Here is a 21,884-nt window from a genome sequence, read left to right on the forward strand (position 1 = left end):
TCTCATCAAAACCTAGAAGTGGAATATATACTCAAGTACTGTTTTTAAGTAAATGTTCAGAACACTTGTAATCAATGTCTCCAGTTTGAACAGTTTTTGTGTGGTATTTGGTTGTTTTCAGTTTTGCAGCGCTTCTGGATTTGCTGCATGTTTTCTAAATGCTGGGTATGTGTTGTCAAATTGAAGACGTTTTCTTAATTCGCTTGTGTTTTGTCTACTAGCATAAGTTGCATGTGACTCAAGCTGGAGTGCTTTGAGCTGTCAGGGCCGCCATAGAAAACAGCCCATAATATGCACTGTGTAAACTATCTAATGCCCAGTTCTCCAGAGACAAAGTTACGGGGTGGATGCAGTGTTTAGCAGCGGTGTCCTTTTCAATCTTGAAGAAATGCCAGTCCAGGTGAGCGTCAAATGTATGAAACTCACGCTGACAAGCAACAGTTGCCCAAAACATCCAACTCCTAGGTCTCTGGAGGAAAAGTTATGAAAATCAGCTCTGTCAAATAACGCATCCACCTCTGAAGTTTCTCTCCTGAAACTTAGCAATCAAATGCGGTTATCAGAACATACATTTTTGTGTGAATTTTAGGCATTTAACCTAAGCTAAATTAACAGGGTATGGTTGCATTACTCAGCAACTACAATCACTTTGGTCGAATAGTGCTTTCACACTCAGATCACACTGTGGGAATCAAATGCTGATACATCTCATACTTTATTTCAACTTTGACATTACAAAGCGAGGGACCTGACATTAATTTTCCCGCATTCAAAAACCTCATTTTAGTTGAAAAAGCAGAATGACATGTAGCAGACCAGCTATAATTTGTGTCTATCACAACGAAAGTCTGAATAAAAATAAAAAATATCAATTTGTTGTTTAATTAAAGGTGAAATAATTAGCAGTGCTACTACAACAGTAAAGATTGGTAAAAGTTAGTAAAATATCTAATGTAGTAATTTTTACATTAAAAGAAAAAAACAATCATATCTAATAATGTAATTGGTATCACCAATTACACATTACACATTACAAAGCACCATTTTGGGGGGCAACTGTTCATAAATTAAATAACTAATAATTAGGCTATCCCTAAAAACTAGACTACAGTTAGTGGCTTGTCCCCTTCTCAGCAAACAACTAACGTTCAGGGAGTGTTTCCTAAAGGTTCCCGTGTTGATGACAGGGATGACATCACTGAGGCCATTTCCAGCGGCTGCATGCAGGACCCTGACTCTGGGTGTGATGAAGACACGACAGGCGTGCCTGTACTTACTGGGACACACCTCTATTTTATTGCATCTTCTATTATTATTATTATTGTTGTTGTTGTTGTTGTTGTTGTTGTTGTTGTTACAAGTAGTAGTAGTATTGAATATTCCTCATTGTAATTTCCCATATAAAACAAAAGCTACTGAATACGTTTGCAGTATCTCTGTGTTGCACTTTGCAGACGGTCCCTGCGCGCTCGTCTCACAGGAGACTGCTCAGTGTCATTTGTCCGGCTTGTCTTACCCTTCATGTTGATGGAAGTGAGGTTGAAGTTATCTTACTACGACGTTTGTCCTTAACAGCGTCTCGCCTATTGATCTGGGAAGTTTGAAGCTTTCCAACTTTACCGAAGTGGACACCTAAGTTACAAGGTCAGCAGTATGTAATCATTAGCTCATGAATCTTCCGGTTTTTAAGGTGTGTGTACACTGATGACATTTGTCTCTAAGTTTTGTTTTGTTTTGTTTTGTTTTTTTTTTGCATAGAAGTTAATTGCGACCTATTATTGAATGCGCCTGTCTTGTTAAAAATGCTTTTTGGTTTGTTTCCAGAGAACAAAGCAGGGTTACATTTGCATATCATGTTGGACGATTTAGTGCAGCCATTTACGATTAGCAAGTGGAAAAATCACGTGGCATACCAGTACCGTGCGATTATTGTTTTTTCTTGACGGTCGTGAACGCTTTTATAAAAGGTACAGAATCCTTAAAACAACGTTAACGACAAACAAGTGTGTAGAGCAAGACATGGCCGCCTGCAGTAAGCTGACAGTCTGAGAGGTCCGGGCTATTTTAAGCCTGACAGGGGGTGGTGTGCCCTGAAGTTATCGTCCCTCAAAAACTGATTGCCGTCTATTTTAAACATCTTCAAAGCGGTTAAAATTAGTGGATTGGTTACAACCTAGCAGTTATAATAATGGAAGTCAAATAATGCAAAGTCATAATTGCAAAAGAAATAATTTTATGTGTAACCCTTCCAAAAATCATGTAGTCTAGTCTCAAAACATAGGCTTAAACATGGACATTATACAAATTAAACACATACAAACACTGGAAACAACAGTAAAGTATTTCCTAAAATAGTGTCACGAAGTGTCATGTCCGATTACGCTTTAAACATTTCATTGGCCACAGTTGTGATTATTAGGTTGCAAGAAACGTTAAAGTTTCACAAAGACACACCTTTGCTATGACCATGAACATACAGCTGGTATATTTGCACATTCAGACTGTTCAGTTCAGATAAAAGCAGCTGTGGTCCTATAGACTGGGCGTTAGAGAGTTTTTTGGCAGACGATCGCTTTGTAGCATGACACAGTCAGCTGTCCCATGTCCTGGTCATGGGACAAAACAGGTGCGGTTCAAAAACGTATCAAGGCTACAAACATACTGCAATGTAATGTAGTGATGCTTCCTCTCTCTGGAAAGAGACAAGACTTTTTAATTGTAAAATAATGCAATTGATAATTTCTCTCTCATAATTTCTACTGTTGCTCTCTTCCTGTTTATTTCCCTGCCTCCCCTCTGCAGTGCAAAGATGAAGCCGACTGTGATAGCTGTGTTGTGTCTGTCGCTTCTCTTGGTTCATTTCTCACTGGCCAAAAAAGGAGGAGGGTTTGGTAGTAAATTAAATCTTTTTAAGAAGACTCCCAAAATCACCCCCAAACAATCTAAACCACCCAAACAACCCAACCAAGGGAGTTACCCACGTCAACCAGATAGACCAGGGAGCTACCCTAACCAAGGAGGTTACCCCCAGCAACCAGGGGGTTACCCTAACCCCAACCAAGGAGGTTACCCCCAGCAACCAGGGGGTTACCCTAACCCCAACCAAGGAGGCTACCCCCAGCAACCAGGGGGTTACCCTAACCCCAACCAAGGAGGCTACCCCCAGCAACCAGGGGGTTATCCTAACCCCAACCAAGGAGGTTACCCCCAGCAACCAGGGGGTTATCCTAAACCCAACCAAGGAGGTTACCCCCAGCATCCAGGAAGCTACCTTAACCCCAACCAAGGAGGTTACCCCCAGCATCCAGGGAGTTACCCCAACCCCAACCAAAGAGGTTACCCACAGCAACCAGGGGGCTACCCTAACCAAGCCTGGGGCTATCCAGGTGGAGGTCACCCAGCACAGGGCTACCCATATGGAGGGGGTCATGGTGGTTATGGCAGTTATGGAGGCTATCCAGGTGGATACATTAACTACAACCCAAACAACAAAATCCCAAGCCCTCACTATGGTGGCAGCTTTGGATATGGGGGTTACGGTGTTGGGGGCGGGTCTCCCTTTTCTCAGTCAGTTCAGTCAATGGGCGTGTATCCCAAAGACAAATCAAGGCAGTTTGGAGGCAGTGCGATGATGGCAGCAGCTGGAGGGGCTATGGCGGGAATGGCCCTGGGCTACGGGTTAGGAAGGTTCCCCCGTCCTCACTTCCACTTCCACAGCCCCCAGGAGGAGTATTACTACAACCACTACATGTACAGGAAATATGGTATCAAGTCTACTGACACCAATGACTACGGCAGAGACTACAGCTACAGCCAACCTCCTAAAAACTATGATAACTTCATGGATGAGTGCATAAAGAGAAAAGACCTTCTGCCTGCGGAGAATCAACAGCCAAACATCAAACCAGCTGCCACTACCAAAACTACAACTACTGCTGTCACCTCAGCCCCAGACACTCGCAGCAACGCAACAGAGAGCAACAGCACTGCAGCAGGTAACACCACGACCTCTGCACCTTCAACCGCCCAGCTTCAAAATCAGACTGAAGCCAGCCCTGTGCCTCCAGCTTCACAGACTCTCGGAAAAACTGTTACTGATGATGATGATGATGATGACACAGTCAGCATTGTGGAGATCGGCTACCCAGCACTGATCAAGCAGCTGAAGGTCAGGAGATGCTTGGACCTGTACATGGTTTACTCTGAAAAGTACCTGAAGAAAAATACAGAACGAAGCATCAGCGACGGGGTGTGGGGACTGGAAATGGGCTCGCAGGGGCTTTTAGCTGTGGTCACCAGTACTATACTGATGCTACTGAATAGCAACATGCCAATACTGCTGCGCTGACGCCTTCATTAGCAGTTGTGAATGAGAAGTGTTACTACAGAATTGAGGTGTACAGCAAAGAATGAGTTCAAGAAATGAAGTAATTCAGCAGCGTGGCTCTAGGTATGAAAGTGTCCAGACTGAAAAACAACTAGAGGATGGATTTGCATAAAAGTTTGTGGTCTCCAGAGACATTTTTGGTTTTTAATAACATATCTTGATGAGTTTTGGGTAATGATTGTGAATCAGTTCTAACAGCTTTGGTGATCCTCTGACTTTTCATGCCATCATCAGGTCATTTCTGTCGAATACTTTGGTTTATGACAATGATGGTTTCTGATAAAACTAATGGCATTCGTATCAGCCTCAGCTGAGCTTTGTGCTTTTGTACTAAATAGCACATTTTCCTACGCTAACATGCTAAACTAAAACAGATGAACATGGTAAATATTGTGAGTGTGTTAGCATACTTATGACATTAGCATTTAGCTCAAGGCTGTGCCCAAGTATAGCCTCACAGAGCCAGAAGCATAGCTGTAGACTTGTTTTAATTATTCAAGCAAGCAGGCCAGTGTCACTGGCTGAGGGGATTGGTTTTCACTTTGGGGCTGGTGCAGGCTCTGTTGTGGTGACGATCTGTGTAAATAAACAGCTTGGCAATAAGAGATTTGCTTTAAGTGTGATACAGGACTTGTATTAACTCAAGGGGTGCTGATGTTGGAGGGCTGTCTGATTTAAGGACAATCCAAAGAGGAAAAGAGTGAATATTATACTGAATACAGACGTTAGACAGAGCAGTTCTGGCATACCTGAGTATTTGTAGTGGATCTTTTTTTGTTTTACCATTTTCACCCTGTATTAAATATAACTGCACTTTCATCTTGTGATCATGCAGTTCATTGAAATTCAAAAATCAAATCAACCATATTTAAGGCTGATTATGACCTCTGTTGGTACTTATTTTATTTGGATAAAACTATTCGAAAGTATGCATGTTGTTGTCCTAACAATCCTTAAATTGCTCATGTTTAATAAATACAAAGAAACTGCTGTACATACAATTACTCACGTACAATAGTGTGGCATACCTATCCTTTCCTTGAGGATTCCCATTTTAAGTTACTTTATACTTCTTCTTCGCTACATTTCAGAGGGATATATTGTACTTATATGTGGTATGATGCAGTGCTATACTGCTGATCTGCCCAGGAGTATACAAATTATAAAAATGGCTCCACATAGACGAACAACATTAAAATGCTCTGACATGTATTTGTTAGGGATAAAAACAGAATATGATTGACACGGCCGGGAGGCACGAGGTTTCAGGACTCAAATGCAAGACTCAGACACAATCAGTGAAGTTTCAAAATAAAGAGATAATTTATTAACAAAAGGCGCTCAGGATAAATGACTACAGCACATACAACGTATGGCAACAAAGTACAACAAAGGATGCTAGGGATAATTTAGAATGTAAGAATCAAAACTCAAAAAGGGCTCAAATGGCTATGAAACAAAGTAACAAAGGAATCAAGACTAGACTAGAAAAATACTCAATCAACAATGACTTACGAACAAAATACAAGGCACAAACAGGAAGACAAGGATCAAGAGAGCTAGATAAATCCAGGCTTGGTACAAGGACATAGCACAAGACAATCTGGCACAGGACAAAGGGAGATGCGGACTATATATACACGAGGTAACAATGAACAGGTGGAGACAATTAGTGTGGGGTGGGGTAGACAATCAGACAGGCGGGAAACACACTGGGAAGTCAAGGGGCCTGAAACGAGAGGAGAGTTAGGTTTTACAATAAAACAGAAAGTGTAAGACAAGACAGGACAGTCGTGAACAAAAACACTTAACAGATCTGACGAGACATGACAATGATATTCTATAATGACACATTTTTGCATAATGAGTACTTTTGATACTAAAGTACATTTTGTTGACGTATGTACTTTTAGCTAAGTAACATTTTGAAGTCAGAACTTTTACTCATAATGGAATATTTTTATACAGTGGTATTTTTACATTTTTTTAAAACTCTGAGTACTTCTTGTACCACTGACTGTTGATTGGGATGGTAAACAAAAATCGCATGTACTGGATACTGCCCTTGCCTTGTGCAGTATGTTGTATATTTTGGGTTATTTTTTTTAAAAAATACCTGCCTCCCTCTTCTTCTTGCTCCTTTCTCTTCCCTCTCTGGGATAGCTTGTGATTGCATAAGTGCTCTTTAAGTGCAAGACTGATGACCTGATTTTAAATTGGAGTTCTTCTCCAAAGTTTTACTGAATGTTATCTTGCATTATCAGCTAAATCTATGGTTACTGAGAGTGGATGAAGATGTTTGTGGATTTAAAGATTTTTCTAATCATCAAACTAAAAGTTGCACTGGTCATTATTTGTCTACATTATATTTTTGCTACACTGTAACATAACAAATGAGTGTTTGTGTGATGAAAAACCAGAATTAACACAATTAAATTCATGAAACCATTAAAAGTTGTCTCCTATCTTTCTTAGTGGACAATACCTGTATAAGTGAAATCCAATTGATTAAAATAGATTTCTGTATTAAAATATCACTATTGTGTTGGTGAAAATCTGAAAATGTAGCATTATTAATGTAAGGGAGCCAACATAACCACATTATACAGCTAATTCATTAGTGGCTTCTTTGGTTTGATATATAAACTAATTAAGTTTTTTTTTAGTCTCATGACTGCTTTTTATTCTTACCTGTAATGGCCAGCAGATGGGGCCATCTGTATTCGAGACAGCTGCTTATTTCTTCTCCCAGAGCCTTTATTAAAACTCTTTGCACTCTCTGCTTTTACCACAAAAAGCAGTATACTGCCAACAAGCAACTGAGAGCTTTCGAGTTTAACAGCAAGTGGCTCCAACCTTTGAAATACTGTAATCATTTTTATGAGGATCACTGCTTATATGGTGGAAAAGTGTAGATTGAAATATTCAGTATGTCATAATGCAAAAGTCTTTGCCTTTGGGGTTGATAACATATTTCTTTGCAATTTATATATATAACAAACAATTTGAATATACATCATAGGGTTAGAAAAGTTGAAAATCTTTCTTACTACAATTACATTAGTATCTGATGTTTTTTTGATGACAAAAACAAACAAACACACACACACACACACACACACACACACACACACACACAAAAGGTGGGAGCTAATGTATGACCTAAAAGCAGTCTTTTAAATGTCAGTAGATAGAAACATCAAATAAACTGAAAAAGGAAGTTTACACCTCTCTTTACATCAAATCTGGCATGTATGGTTTTGTCACTGTGTTCTCCATTTTTGTCAGATATTATTGTATTTTAGTGGTGGAAGAAGTGGGCTATTCAGAGCTTTAATTTATAGGAACAATATTGCCATAAAACCACAATTTAAAAAAGTATGTTACTAGTAAACGTCCTGCATAAAAGCAAGTATTATCAGCACGTAATTACCTCAAGTTAAAGTGCTCATTATACATTATACTAATTCTAATGTATTAGATACACAGTTTAATTTTTAATCTGTATCGTTACTGGCGGCTATTTTAATCTATAATTTTGTGTCATGTTTTTAAATGTCATATGTTTTGTATCTACAAAGCAACTAGTTTTGCATTCAAATAAAGGTGGTGGAGAGAGAAGTACACTAGTACACCACAAATACACTGTGTCCTGCAGTGTATAGTCTGGATTAAATGGAAGTAAAATACTTGATAGTTGTAATTAGGTGCAGTATAAATGTAGGCCTACTTAATTTCCACCACATGTACCAATCTCTAATCCCTGCATGTAACTGCAGATCTCTACTAGTAATTAATGTGCGGCGATTTTCAGTATGAACTCGGCATGGTCACATGGTCGAGGATGCTGGGAAATGTGGTCTCCGCCCCGCCCTCTGTTTCTATGCGACCCTCAGCCCTCGCGCCGCGTTCCGCCACGGGCATCCTCAGTTTCCAAACTGGAGACGTTGGAGCGACATCCGCTCTCAAGTGGAAAAGTCGACCCGGGAAGCCAAAACTAAATAAGACGGAAGGAATCCCCGAACAGGCATCAGTCAAGGTAAGGCTAGTCCTGTCTTTAAACCAACCGCACCCTCATCATTCGAATGCTGGTTTGGGGCGTTAAATGTGTTCACCTCACGCCGCCATTTCCGCCTCCAGTAACACCGTAGCTCTTGTTCCAGTGTTTACATTATACTCCATAGTTACATGAACCTGCTGAACCATCTTTAGACCGACTAAAGGGCAGTGGAAGCGGATAGGCCACATTGAAGTGATGCTGTCAATGCAAGGTCGGTAGTATTGACTGTCCACAATATAAGTAAACAACCTGTACCTGGATCAGTTTCTTCAGAGCTAACTGCCATGTTTCATGCGTCACCGTGTCCATCCTAAAACCATAACTAGACCGCGAGTCACGTGTCCTGTCCTCAGCGCCACACCCTTTCTCTACTTCTGTACGTTTCTCATCTCAAAGAGGACCAAGCCAACAATTTCATTTATGACGTCCCATCTCACGTCACCTTTTGCTATTGGTCGTGTGTTAGTCTGGTCGGTGGATCCCGTCCTCTCATTCATCAGTTTGTTATTCCTCGATTCCTTCCCTCGCCTCCTCTCCTCGCATCTTGGTCCCTGGAGGAGAGGCAACAGGCTTCAAACAACATAAGACATCCCTGCTCCAGAGGCCTCGTTTCCAGCCAAAATCAGTGAGATCTGAGGTGTGGCACGGTCGCATCATCTGTCCATGGTTCTGTTCTGGCCTGTATAATCTCTGTCAGATGAGCGCAACTGTGTTCATGACAACTTATTAATTGACTATTAATTCAATGCAAAATGCACATACACACACACTAAATGCAGAACATCCGCAGTCAATTTCCAACCCATAGCTAAGCAGTTGATGAATCATTAAGGACCCGGTACACCAGGTACACTTCCCATTTCCATCACACCAACAACTAGCGGTTGTGGCAGAGAGAGAGAGAGAGAATTAGACAAATAAGTAAATGAAGACATTCCCTGTAAGAAATTACAAAGTAAAACTGATCTCCAGTGTGGCCAGTAGATCCAGTAGGGACTATACTTCTGACATGACGTATGCAGACTATTTAGCCAAATGGGCAATTAAGACAACATGAAATACAGCAAATTAGTGCTGAATGCTCTTGTTCAAAATGCATAATAATTTGCGCATGTAAACATCATGTCTCGATTATAGCAGTTTAATTGGATGCAGCCTACATTCAATGATAAAACCATAATTTTGTTTTAGCCAAACGCTAACGGCCATATTTCGGTGTATCTTTTATGAGAGAGGGTTTACACACAGCAGCTCACAGGCTAAGATTAGCCACGGTGGTGCTGTGGAAACACCTGTGGTTTCCTTGCGGCCACTGGTTGACTGCGTTTCCATTCATAATTCAAAGTTATTAAGTCGTTAAGGTCGTTCCATTTTGTGATATAGTGTTATAGCAGCACGCCGATATCTTTCATAGCCTCAAAGGAAGGAGGATATATAAAGTGAATTAAATCAGGTCGGGGTGGACTACATGGATAAAATCTGGAGCTGTAATGATCATTAGAGTAAATGATGAATCCAGTGACAGAAAATGAATTAGCATTTAATTTAATAATTTCAGTCATTTTTTAAGCTAAATGTGGAGTTTCTGTTTTTCTTGGTCCAGAATTATATTGCTACCATGGTGTAAAGACTCTGACAGTAGACAAATTTATATAATAATGTTATATATTGTAAACTCGCTTGTCCCTTAATCAGGTATTGCCTTTGTGGTATTATCTTCTAAAACTGTGAAAACTGATGTCTTTTCTCTTAGTTACTCCTAGATTTTAGGCCTAATTTTGAGATACTGATTGTTATTATGAGATTTTTTTCATGCAATGTATTAATTAATAATTCATAATTTTATATCCTCACATTGTTATAGGCACTGAACTTCTTCTGCTTCTACTAGCTTGAGTTAGTAGGACAAGATAACAGAAAACATGGCTATGACAAGCCACACAGCAGCTATAATAATCAGGACTGACTGCTGCCAGTAGGCTCAGCTCAGTGAAATTAGCTGCATGTTGTCTTGTATGTCAAAGTTACTGTTTGGTGCAACTCAAGGATTTGACTGTTTTCCAGAAAGACAGACAACTCTTATCAAATCAGGCGAGGGGATAAAATTATACAATTCAGGTATTGTTATCTCATATTTTCTTTTTTCCCCTTTTCTTTCTAACCCTACAGAGTGAAGATGAATTCATGGTCTGTGCTGTGTCTGTCACTTCTTCTGTTTTATACCCATTTCTCACTGGCCAAGAAAGGAGGAGGAGGCTTTGGAAAAAGCTTCAGCTCAAAGAAGACCTCCCCATCCAGCCGAGGCAGCACCCACACTAACACTAATACAGGCCACAAAAGTAATCAGGGCTCCACCTCTCAGGGTGGATACCCCAGACAGCCTGGACAACCCAATCAAGGAGGCTACCCTCCGCAATCAGGCAGACCTGGGTATCCGGGTAGTTACCCCCAGTATCCAGCACAGGGCTCACCATATGGAGGAGGGTATGGCGGTTATGGTGGCCATGGTGGTTATGGTGGCCATGGGGGTTATGGCGGTTACGGTGGTCATGGACGTTATGGTGGTCATGGACGTTATGCTGGTTATGGGGGTTATGGAGGTAATGGGGGTTATGGGGGTTATGGAAGTTATGGTGGTGGCTACATCAACCAAAACCCAAAAAACCAAATCCTAAGTCCTCGCTATGGTGGCAGCTTTGGTTATGGAGGCTATGGTTATCGTGGCGGATCTCCCTTTGCTCAGTCAGTTCAGTCAATGGGCGTGTATCCCGAAGACAAATCAAGACAGTTTGGACGCAGTGCGATGATGGCAGCAGCTGGAGGGGCTATGGCGGGAATGGCCCTGGGCTACGGGTTAGGAAGGTTCCCCCGTCCTCACTTCCACTTCCACAGCCCCCAGGAGGAGTATTACTACAACCACTACATGTACAGGAAATATGGTACCAAGTCTACTGACACCAATGACTACGGCAGAGACTACAGCTACAGCCAACCCCCTAAAAACTATGATAACTTCATGGATGAGTGCATAAAGAGAAAAGACCTTCTGCCTGCGGAGAATCAACAGCCAAACATCAAACCAGCTGCCACTACCAAAACTACAACTACTGCTGTCACCTCAGCCCCAGACACTCGCAGCAACGCAACAGAGAGCAACAGCACTGCAGCAGGTAACACCACAACCTCTGCACCTTCAACCGCCCAGCTTCAAAATCAGACTGAAGCCAGCCCTGTGCCTCCAGCTTCACAGGCTCTCGAAAAAACTGTTACTGATGATGATGATGATGATGATGATGATGACACAGTCAGCATTGTGGAGATCGGCTACCCAGCACTGATCAAGCAGCTGAAGGTCAGGAGATGCTTGGACCTGTACATGGTTTACTCTGAAAAGTACCTGATGAAAGTGACAGGGGGCGTTCAGGGACTGGAGATGGGCTCGCGGGGGCTTTTAGCTGTGGTCACCAGTACTATACTGATGCTACTGAATAGCAACATGCTAATGCTGCATTGAGGCCTGCATTAGATTGCAGGAAATTGATAAGGGAGACCTTATGTCCTACAGGTACCTTTGTAGGACCCTGTAGGACATCTTGTGTGGATTTCCACTTTGCGTTTTCTGTTTTCTTCATATTTAGGCACTGCATCTTCACACATCATTTGACTGGCACCACACAGCTGGCACATACACTGTATTGCATGTTTGAACTATGTATGTAAGGACTGGAAGGAGAAAGGTTAGAAAGCTATAGTGTTGCAGCAAATTGCACTTCCCCTGTTTCTCTTGTGAAAGACAAATAGTCCATTAACTGTAGTTCAGTACTCCAAGCTTTTGATGGTGGTAAGGAAACTGGCCCATTAATGTCCATATTGATTCAATTTAGATAGCCATAGAGGAAAGGAGTGGCCCTACCACTCACTCATCGTTCTGTGTTTGTGTTTCAGAAAAACACATGTTTATTTATTTATTTATTCAAGGAATGGCCTTTCGTCTTTTTTGTCGCAGAGGAAAATGTACCTGAGAGTGTTGGCTCGCACCTGTGGGGATGGTTCAGGCTCTGTCATGGTGATGATCTGTATAAACTGCCTCGCAACAATGTGGGCCTACATGTGCTTTAAGTGTGATATGAGTATCAAGTATTAACGGCAGGGACGCCATTGTTAGCGGTTGAACTGCAACGATCATTCAATTAATCCATTAGTCCATCAAAAGGAAATTAATCTTGATAATTGTTTCAGTCATTTTTCGAGCAAACATGTCGAACATATGAGGGTCCAGCTTCTCAAATCCAAGGATTTGCTGCTTTTCTTTGCTGGTTGGAAGAAAGAAGCAATCTGAAGGCGTCACTCTTACTGTGAGAAATTGTAATGAATATTTCAATTTTTTGACATTTTACAGACTAAACAATTATCAGTTAATTGTAAAAATAATTGGCAGATTAATTGATAATGAAAACAGTCGTTAGTTTTTCAAGAACAGTTCAAAGAGTTGGAAAACAATGAACAGTAATCCAAAACTATCAATCAATACTTTATTGTATAAATCTACTATTACAAATCAGTGCTTTACACTGAGGTTTTAAACTATGAGCATGACTATGAGTATTTATAATGGATCATATCTGCTAATTTCTTCGCAGCTTAAAACATAAATGGACATTTATGATAGACAGTAAGGTCCATGGAAATGCTGAAACTGAGTAGTTTATCTGCTGGTATGTATTTTATTTGGTTAAACAGACTCACTAAGCAGACATACAATATCCATGCTGTTATCCTAATTCTCAAATTACTTTGGAATCAGTACAAAGTACATTGTTCTTTTTCTTAATGTTTATGTTGTCCTAACGTGTTTACATGTGCGCTGCCATTGTTTTGTACTGTGTATTTTCTGATGTTCTATATACTCGCCTCCCTTCTATCCAGTGTTTTGCCTCTGTCTCGACCCTGTGGGGTAGCTTGTGACTGCAGAAGTGCTCTTAAAGTGTAAGATTCATTAACCTGATGTACCAATTCATCTCTTAAACCTACTGAGCTTTATCTTGCATTATCAGTTGAGCTTATGGTTGCTAAGTCCGCATATCAACATATGTACAGTACACTGCATAATATTTATAGTACGTTTTCTCATTAGAGGAGCTGATGACTTAACAATTTAAAGGTACTCTCTGGAGTTTTAATTGTGACGTTCAAATACAACATTTCTGAGACTAAACACAAACACATTTTCTACCTCAGCTCATTATTTGAGACGGCAGTTTAAAGTGCTGTCACAATGGTTGGATCTGAAAGCAGGACATTCACTTCTCACTGGCAACCACTAAACGATGACCACTTGTTATTGTACAATAATCTCTCCCCCAAAACCCCACAGTGTATCTTTAATGTGTTGTTATATGTAGCGTTCATTACCTTGTGTCTGCCTTTGAATGTATTTGAAAATGTCCATGTAAAGACATGAATGCCTTTTACTGTGAGAGATCACATTTACTCTGCTGCTGGAGCTTCTACTGAGAATCGATTCGCACTTTCTGCCCGTCTTATCAAATAAACTTCTTAACTTTACTGATTTACATTTGTGGACATTTGTTATTTATTACTTCTAGAATCAGGTGTGGACGACTGAAAACGAGTATGATATGAAAAGCTTTTGTGGAGATCAGTTTGCTGATATCATCATATTACCCCAACAACCACAGTGAAAACATAAATATAACAGGAAGTGATAATTCGTTAATCCTTTTTGACATATTCTCAATTGAAAACAGTACAAAGACAATATATTTACCTTATCAGCTTAATTGATTTTTGTAAATATCTGTTTATTCTGAATTTGATGCAGCAACACATTTCAAACAAGTTGGAGCAACAAACGACTGGGAAGGTTTTGCAAAGCTCCTAAAACACCTGCTAACTGGTGATAGTATCATGATTGCTTACGAAAGCTTTCAATTAAATGAAATTTCATAACAGCTCTGCACTTTTTAAAATCTTTGTTAATGTCTAACTATGGAAGCTAAACCACAACAGTCATTGTTTCAATAACATAACTAAATAATTATTTTTATTTTATTTTGTATTATTTTATAATGATTATAAGTTGCAATGATTTTATTTTATCCCGCTGTCTTGAGATCACAAATGAATTATTTTGTGGTCCTTATATGACAATTTCTGTTCAGACAGTAGCATAATTATCTTAAGAAAATGACCATTTTTAAAACTTAAATATCCTTTTATCATGATAAATAACACTATTATTTTGAGATAACGAGATAATTAACTTGTGATCTTGAGTGGTTGCAATAATGCAATTGTTATCCTCTATTTTAGCAACATGCGGATGATGGTGGAAGAAGTATTCAGGTCACTTACATAAGTATAAGATTTTTGAAAAGTTCTGCTACAATTTATATTGTATTCTTTCCTTAATCTTTTTTTCTGTGAAAATCGATAATTTGACTTATTTGTGCCATAAACTGTGTTTTTGTTTCAGGGTCACAAGCCAAAACATTTAACAACACAATTTTAATATTCGTGCTTATTTGAATTCTTAATATGTGGCTATTTTTCACCCTCGTTCCCAACAAACCTGCACAAAACTAAAAGTGCACATAGAGAGCACAGACCTCCAACAGTCCACTCACGAGTCAGCGCAAACTTCACCGTCAATATTGTTGCTTTTCCTCAAAGTTCAAACATTTTTAAAAGAAATATCTCTGGAGTTTCTGACAGTTCACATTTGGATATGAGTCAGAATATAATAAGTTGCATGATGTGTGTGTGTTTACATTTCAATCGCCACACCCCAGTTTAAAGAAGAAGGGATTTTACAGGTGTACCAGTTCTCCCATGAAACCACCGTCCTCGTCTGCTTCCAGCTATTTCTACACCTGGCTGAGTTTTGTCACTCTTGAATTTGACTACCATCTACTGGATTCTGAGATGTTTGGCATTTATTCCACCATGGCCAGAGGCCCTATCTTACAATGTTGATGAAAGAGGAAAATAATTTGTGTATCTGCTTCTGCTGGATTCACTCCAAGATGTAATGGGCTCTTCTTTGGCCCATGCTGCACCCTTCCTGTAATCCTGCAGACAAACAAACCAACAAACTAAATGGACTAAAAAGACCTTCTTTGCAGAGTGGTACTAACACTAAAAGTAAAGATATCAAGTCTTCTGTGGCAACAATTTGTGTAATGAATAACAACAAAGGGGCTGTGGCAACACTTCTCTGTGTTTCAGGTCTGAGCCTGGACTGAAGCATGATCACTGTGGTATGTTGCATTTATTTGAAGACACATTGCATCAACATCAGGTTTTGCAGACGTTTGCTGCTTGGCTATAGGATGGAGAGCAAAGCAAACACGTGAGCCCCTGCTGTGATCGGATCGGCTGAGATGTGATTCAACTCTGCAGGCTTGTTAAATGTCAGCTGACAGGCTGAGTCATCCGGCACAACACCTTGAGTTTCCATTACGATGATTAAATGCATTGACAGTCTGAGCACAAACCGCCAACCCTGTTCATCTTAATGGAGCTGGCATGTAAACTACACAGTGAGGTACTGATGGAAATTAAATAACTGGATTTTTGTTTTCTGTATGCTGCATGTTGCTCAGAGGGTTTCATATTGTTTCCAGTCATGTCCTTTAGCCAACATGGTCGTGTCTAGAGATTCATTTCTTCATATTTTGAAACATCTCGCTGTTGAATAGTCTGGCACAAATGTCAAGGAAGGTGGTAGCTAGGCAGACTCTGCAGACATCTTGATTTCCCCCTGACTAATGACTATAGTCCATTGACTGTGACTATTTCTCTACAAAAGGTAAGTAATCCTAACACACCACTTCAAATCAGGAAACAACTGTCCTGCATGATAGGTCTGAACAAAGAGCAAAGCTGAGTACGACCAAAGCGACGATCAGCTTACAATGTTCAACATAATGAAGGTAACTGAAATGAACTCATGGCTGCATTTGCTTTTAAGTGAACTGTAGCATAACGCTAACACAAACAATAGATAGTCAGTGATGCAGTGTTACAACAGCAATGGTATAGCAAAATGAACACATGTAGAAAACTGATATGATGTAAGAGGAACATAGACATGGGTTTGTCTCCTGGGTTGGACCCAGTTATTCACCTCAACCTCCTCCATATGCGGACTTTGTCGCTCTTTAATGAATTAATCAAGTGTGCATGTCCAAGAGTTTCATAAAACTGAGGTTGACCAACCAGCCAGCAGCTGCATTTTTTGGTCATGTTAGCACTGTGTTGGCATGTCTGTTGGTCCGTCCATTATGTGTGCTGAGCCCCCTCCTCTTCACCCTGCTGACCCACGACTGCACACCGTCCCACAGCTCCAACCTCCTCGTCAAGTTCGCCGATGACACAACTGTGGTGGGTCTCATCAGCAACGACGACGAGGCGGACTACAGGAGCGAGGTGAGCCGCCTGGCCTCGTGGTGTGAACACAACAATCTCTCTCTGAATGTGGAGAAGACGAAGGAGATTGTTGTGGACTTCAGGAGAAGACGTCCCCAGTATGCCCCCCTTATCATCAATGGTGCTACGGTCGAGAGGGTAAGCAGCACCAAATTCCTGGGTGTGCACGTCACTGAGGACTTCTCCTGGACCACCAACACCACATCGCTGGCCAAGAAAGCGAACCAGCGCCTCTACTTCCTCCGCAAACTGAGGAAAGCTAGAGCCCCGGCCCCCATCATGCACACCTTCTACAGAGGCACCATTGAGAGCGTCCTGACCAGCAGCATCACCGTGTGGTATGGCGCCTGCTCCACGTCCTGCAGGAAGAACCTCCAGCGCATCGTGAGAGCAGCTGAGAAGATCGTCGGTGCTTCTCTCCCCTCCCTCCACGACCTCTACACCTCCCGCCTCACTCGCAAAGCCCTCTGCATTGCGAGAGACCCCACCCACCCGTCACACAGCCTCTTCAACCTGCTGCCATCAGGGAGGAGACTGCAGAGTCTGCGGGCCAAGACCAGCAGACTGCGGGACAGCTTCGTCCACCAGGCTGTCAGGATGCTGAACTCTCTCCCTGCCCTCCCCCTCCTCTACACAAACACTCAACCTGGACTATAACTCCCCCCCCCCAACACACACACGCACACACACACTCACTCCCTGGCTGGACACTGAAATACACCCCGCTGCCGCCCGATTCTCTGTTTGTCCTGTACATACTGCAGAATTGACAATAAAGCTGACTTTGACTTTGACTTTGACTTTGATTACTTACGACTAAAATATCTCAAAAACTGTCGATGGATTGCCATTAAATTTTGCACCGACAGTCAAGATCCCCAGAGGATAAACCCTCATGACTTTGGTGATCTCCTGCCTTTTCCTCTTGAGGCCACCATGAGGTTGAAGTTTATAGTTTTTCTGACAGCTGTTGGATGGAATGTGAATTTGGAATGTGACAGTCATGTTCCCCTCAGGATAAATTGTAATAACTTTGATCTCCTGCCTTTTCATCTTTCTACCATCGTCATTAAACATCATCAGTTGTTTAATGTTAATAGGCAAATGTTAGCATGCTACAACACACACCTCATGTACTCACGTACATCAGCGTGTTAGCATGCTGACATTAGCATTTAGCTCAAAGCACCAGTGTGCAGCCTTACAGAGTTGGCTGGCTACTCTCATTTACCTGTCAGGCCTCCTACATTCAATTGGTTGCATGTATTTTAGTGGTCAATTACAATCTAAACATGTCTACCTAGTAGTAGTAGTAATTCATTATTTTAGCAGGTATCATCTGAACGTTGACAATGAAATTCAACAAAGATGTTTGTTCTAAGTTCTTTTATTTATATAACAATTTTAAACATGGAAAAATATTTTGCTTTTTTACATAAAAGGCTACATATAAGTCTACAATGTGCACAGCAGACAGAATGCAAAACAGAATGAGAAAACAGTCTAAAAGATTAACTTATGACAAAATACAATGAGAAATGGCATTAGAATATAGTAGAAGTATATAGCTGCTCTTAAACTCACAACTCACAGATTGCTTACCAGAAAACACATTAACCCTTCTCCACCACAATCATCGACAGTATAAAAAGACTGACCACATTAAAAGGAGATGTGGGAGTGTGGAAAACGGTGCCGTTTTAGTTTTTCCATCGAGTCAAATTATCACACAACCCTGACAAATATCTACAGGAAGGCTCTCTTTGCTCATCAGTATGCCTGCACAGTGAAGCATGGTAGCACACTGACATGTTGTAGAGGTTAAATGGGTCAAATTCCTCTTCTAGTTCTGTCCTCTGTCAGGTTGTGGGTCATTTTTAGGCAGGGCTTGGACCTGTGTCTGTTTGGGGGATCACAGTTCTGTCTCCAGCTCTACATGACGGCCACCCAGTGGCCTATCAGCAGGGACATCAGGGAGCCGATGACAACAATGATACTGTTGTAGATGGGGCCGCTGGATGCTCCGGTGTAGTACTCCATATCTCCAGAGCCCTCTTGCTCATAGCCAGGCCTGGGGCCGTAGCCACCACCACCTCCGTATCGTGGGTAGCCATAACCCCCTCCGTATCCTCCATACCCTCCTCCAAATCCCCCTCCATATCCTCCATATCCTCCATATCCTCCACCATACCCGTACCCAGGGCGGCTCAGGGCAGAGCCAATCATTGATCCTCCTATGGCGCCAGCTGCAGCTGCCCCGGCTATTTTGCCTGCACTGGGTCCACTGCTCTGGACGGGTCTATAGGCCTGGCCGCCGCCACCACCCCAGCCCCGGCCTCGGCCTCCTCCGCCCCGGCTAAAGCCACCACCTCCAAAACCACGGCGGGCCTCAGAGCTGGGCAACAGCGTGGCGAGGAGTAGCATGCAGAGGGTCACACTGAGAGGGAGTTTCTGCAGGCCCGACATCATTCTTTATCCTGCCAAAATAAGACAAAGGAAAGGTTATGAGGAGCCATGAATACCTGAAGACTTGCATGCACTGAAATGATCAGCCGACTGTGGACTGCTCAGCTCTTGACGTGAAGGAAAAATTATAACAACTTTAGCTATAGTCTGTTACTAAGAAAAGTTAATTTATATGTCACTGAAGACAATCACAGGACATAAGCAGCATTAAAAACATCTGCATGAGGTTGAAAACTATAATCACTGTTAAAAATAATAAAATAAAAATAAAATATAGATATAGCCTACATAAACAGAGTAAACTGTCAATAAAACAAATACAAAGAGCAAGACATCATAAAGCAGTATGTTAAATGTTAAGTCCATATAAACACAATTAACTTTCTAAATATCACTAAGTAAACTAGGACCAAGTATCAATTAACTATTATCAACAAAATATACTGTCCAAGGTAAAAGTATTAATAATGCAACACTGAAACTTTAAGAGTGTAATATTGTTAAACATATTGCAGAACTGGTTCAAAATATTGTTTCATTATCAGAATTTGAAATGCTGGTTGAGGTGAAGCAATTTTTTTTTTACTAATTTATACACTGCTGCGTAGTTTAATTAATTAAAAAATGCATTTTTTTTAGCTGTTTATATATTTCTAATATGTAAAAAACTGTAATGAGGAACAATAGCTGCAAAATTACTGCAGTGGAGTAAAAAGCAATATATTGACCTCGCAGATGTAGCACAAATTGGAAATACTAATAGTAATATAAGTAGCCCCAAGTAGTACTTAAGCACAGAACTGAAGTACATGTACTTAGTTGTACTGGTTCTCGAAGGCACAGCACTCATAAACAGACTGATGAGATGTTCTCATTGCAGCTTTAGTCCTGCTGTGCGTTATTTTTACTTTGCTGATAAATAAAGAGCAGAGCAGATCACGGCTCTTAATCCAGCTTTGAGAAACGCATTTTACACAAGCACAATTCAGCAGTGCAGCTGACCTGGGATCAGATAGCTTTCATAATCTCCAGCATCCTTTCATTAGATTGTGGTAGATCTGCCTCTAGATCTGTGGACCTGCTGCATTAATGATCACAGCACTGACAGACGACTGTTTGTCAGCATTAAATAAATGTCAGGAGGAGAATAAGAGGAGGCTTTACTGATCCCCAGTGAGAAATTCACAAGGGACAAGCTGAGAGGTCAGAAAAACAAATAAAGAACGAGTTGAATGAAATGTGATGACATTAAAAAGCTTTATGCAATATATGCATTGTAATATCTTTGACTATATTAGAACATTTTGCAAATATTTGTGCAGAAGAAATCCATATATCCAGTAGTTTAACACTGGCAGCCATGACATGTGCACTACAGTATTCAGAATACAAAAAGTAAGTATAAATAAGAAATACACAACACACAATAATATATTAAAATATACAGTGCTGTATATATATGCAGAAAATGTAATATACACACATTATACTAATGGATTTATTTGTTACATTTTGTTTTAGAAAGTTAGGTACACAATGTTTAAGTCAAGCCTCATTAATTAAACGCTGGTGCACGACATTTCACAAGGAAGTATTGTGCTTTTTACTCCACGACATTTATTTAATGGCTTTAGTTGCTTTTCAGATTGAGGTTTAACAGACAAAATATAAGATCAGTTTATAAAAAATGATGAATTATTATTATCAAGTACCCATCAGAATATGAAGCAGTTAAAACTGTCTCCACCTTGAACAATAATAGTACAATAACAGTATAATGTCTTGCGAATACTTTTCTTACTTCTTTATTTTTACTGAATTGAAATTCTAAATGCAAGACTTTCTCCTGCAATGGAGTATTTTTAAAGTGTGGTTTTACAACAATCTGAATACTCCTTCCACTGCTGACATTATCCAGTGAGCAGCATGACATCATTAGCTTGGCCGTCAACAAACGGTAAGCAGACTAATCTGTGTCCTCTTAAAAGATGAGTTGAGCTATAATTGTGCTGGGTCACTTGGTTTGACAATAATCCAGTGACTCTCAGATTACAGCGACTGCAGCTCAGGCACACACAGATAAAACATGTCTTCATTGTGAATTTGATGCAGTTTGGAGCACTTTGATTCCACCTGGCAGAGCATTATTGTGCTTTCTGGAGATAGAGCCTAATTTGTGTGGCAGATGAGATACTAAATAACATCACATCCACAAGAAGAGAAATTTACTCATTAAAATAATCCAGGAAAACAAGGAACTTTGTTCAAAGGTGCTGAATTTAGAATAAACAATCTCACCTGTTGAGTGGCTGTTTGCAGTGCGACGGTTCAGATGATGCTCCTCTTCTGACAGTAAAGACCAGAGAGTGTGTGTGTGTGTGTGTACGCAGCTCAGACTCTTCTGACAGTAAGTAAGTAAGTAAGTATGTTTCAAGGCCAGCTTGTTATCCTCCAGACAACCTCAATCAGTGGATCACTCTTTCTCACGCCTGCTCATTGGCTGAGTGTGCAGTAAGCCGC

General features: G+C 40.8%; 3 protein-coding genes across 3 annotated transcripts; 2 read left to right on the forward strand and 1 right to left on the reverse strand.

Annotated features, from left to right (window-relative positions):
* The first annotated feature begins 1,528 nt into the window (after window positions 1–1,528).
* prnpb (prion protein b) lies at window positions 1,529–5,665 on the forward strand. The gene is made up of 2 exons (XM_041937638.1): window positions 1,529–1,644; window positions 2,803–5,665. Exon 2 carries the CDS (start codon window positions 2,810–2,812, stop codon window positions 4,346–4,348), a length of 1,539 nt encoding a protein of 512 aa, XP_041793572.1. The 5' UTR covers window positions 1,529–1,644; window positions 2,803–2,809; the 3' UTR covers window positions 4,349–5,665.
* A 2,548-nt stretch (window positions 5,666–8,213) lies between these two features.
* Window positions 8,214–11,961, forward strand: LOC121606222. Its single transcript, XM_041936416.1, has 2 exons — window positions 8,214–8,431; window positions 10,617–11,961. The coding sequence occupies exons 1-2, from the start codon at window positions 8,214–8,216 to the stop codon at window positions 11,959–11,961; spliced, it is 1,563 nt and encodes a 520-aa protein (XP_041792350.1).
* A 6,314-nt stretch (window positions 11,962–18,275) lies between these two features.
* Window positions 18,276–21,875, reverse strand: sprn2 (shadow of prion protein 2). The gene is made up of 2 exons (XM_041937903.1): window positions 21,663–21,875; window positions 18,276–19,375 (listed from the first exon to the last, which is right to left on the reverse strand). The coding sequence occupies exon 2, from the start codon at window positions 19,365–19,367 to the stop codon at window positions 18,831–18,833; it is 537 nt and encodes a 178-aa protein (XP_041793837.1). The 5' UTR covers window positions 19,368–19,375; window positions 21,663–21,875; the 3' UTR covers window positions 18,276–18,830.
* Window positions 21,876–21,884: the final 9 nt, after the last annotated feature.

The sequence above is a fragment of the Chelmon rostratus genome, chromosome 5 (assembly GCF_017976325.1).
Source record: "Chelmon rostratus isolate fCheRos1 chromosome 5, fCheRos1.pri, whole genome shotgun sequence".
Taxonomy (NCBI): Eukaryota; Metazoa; Chordata; class Actinopteri; order Chaetodontiformes; family Chaetodontidae; genus Chelmon; species Chelmon rostratus.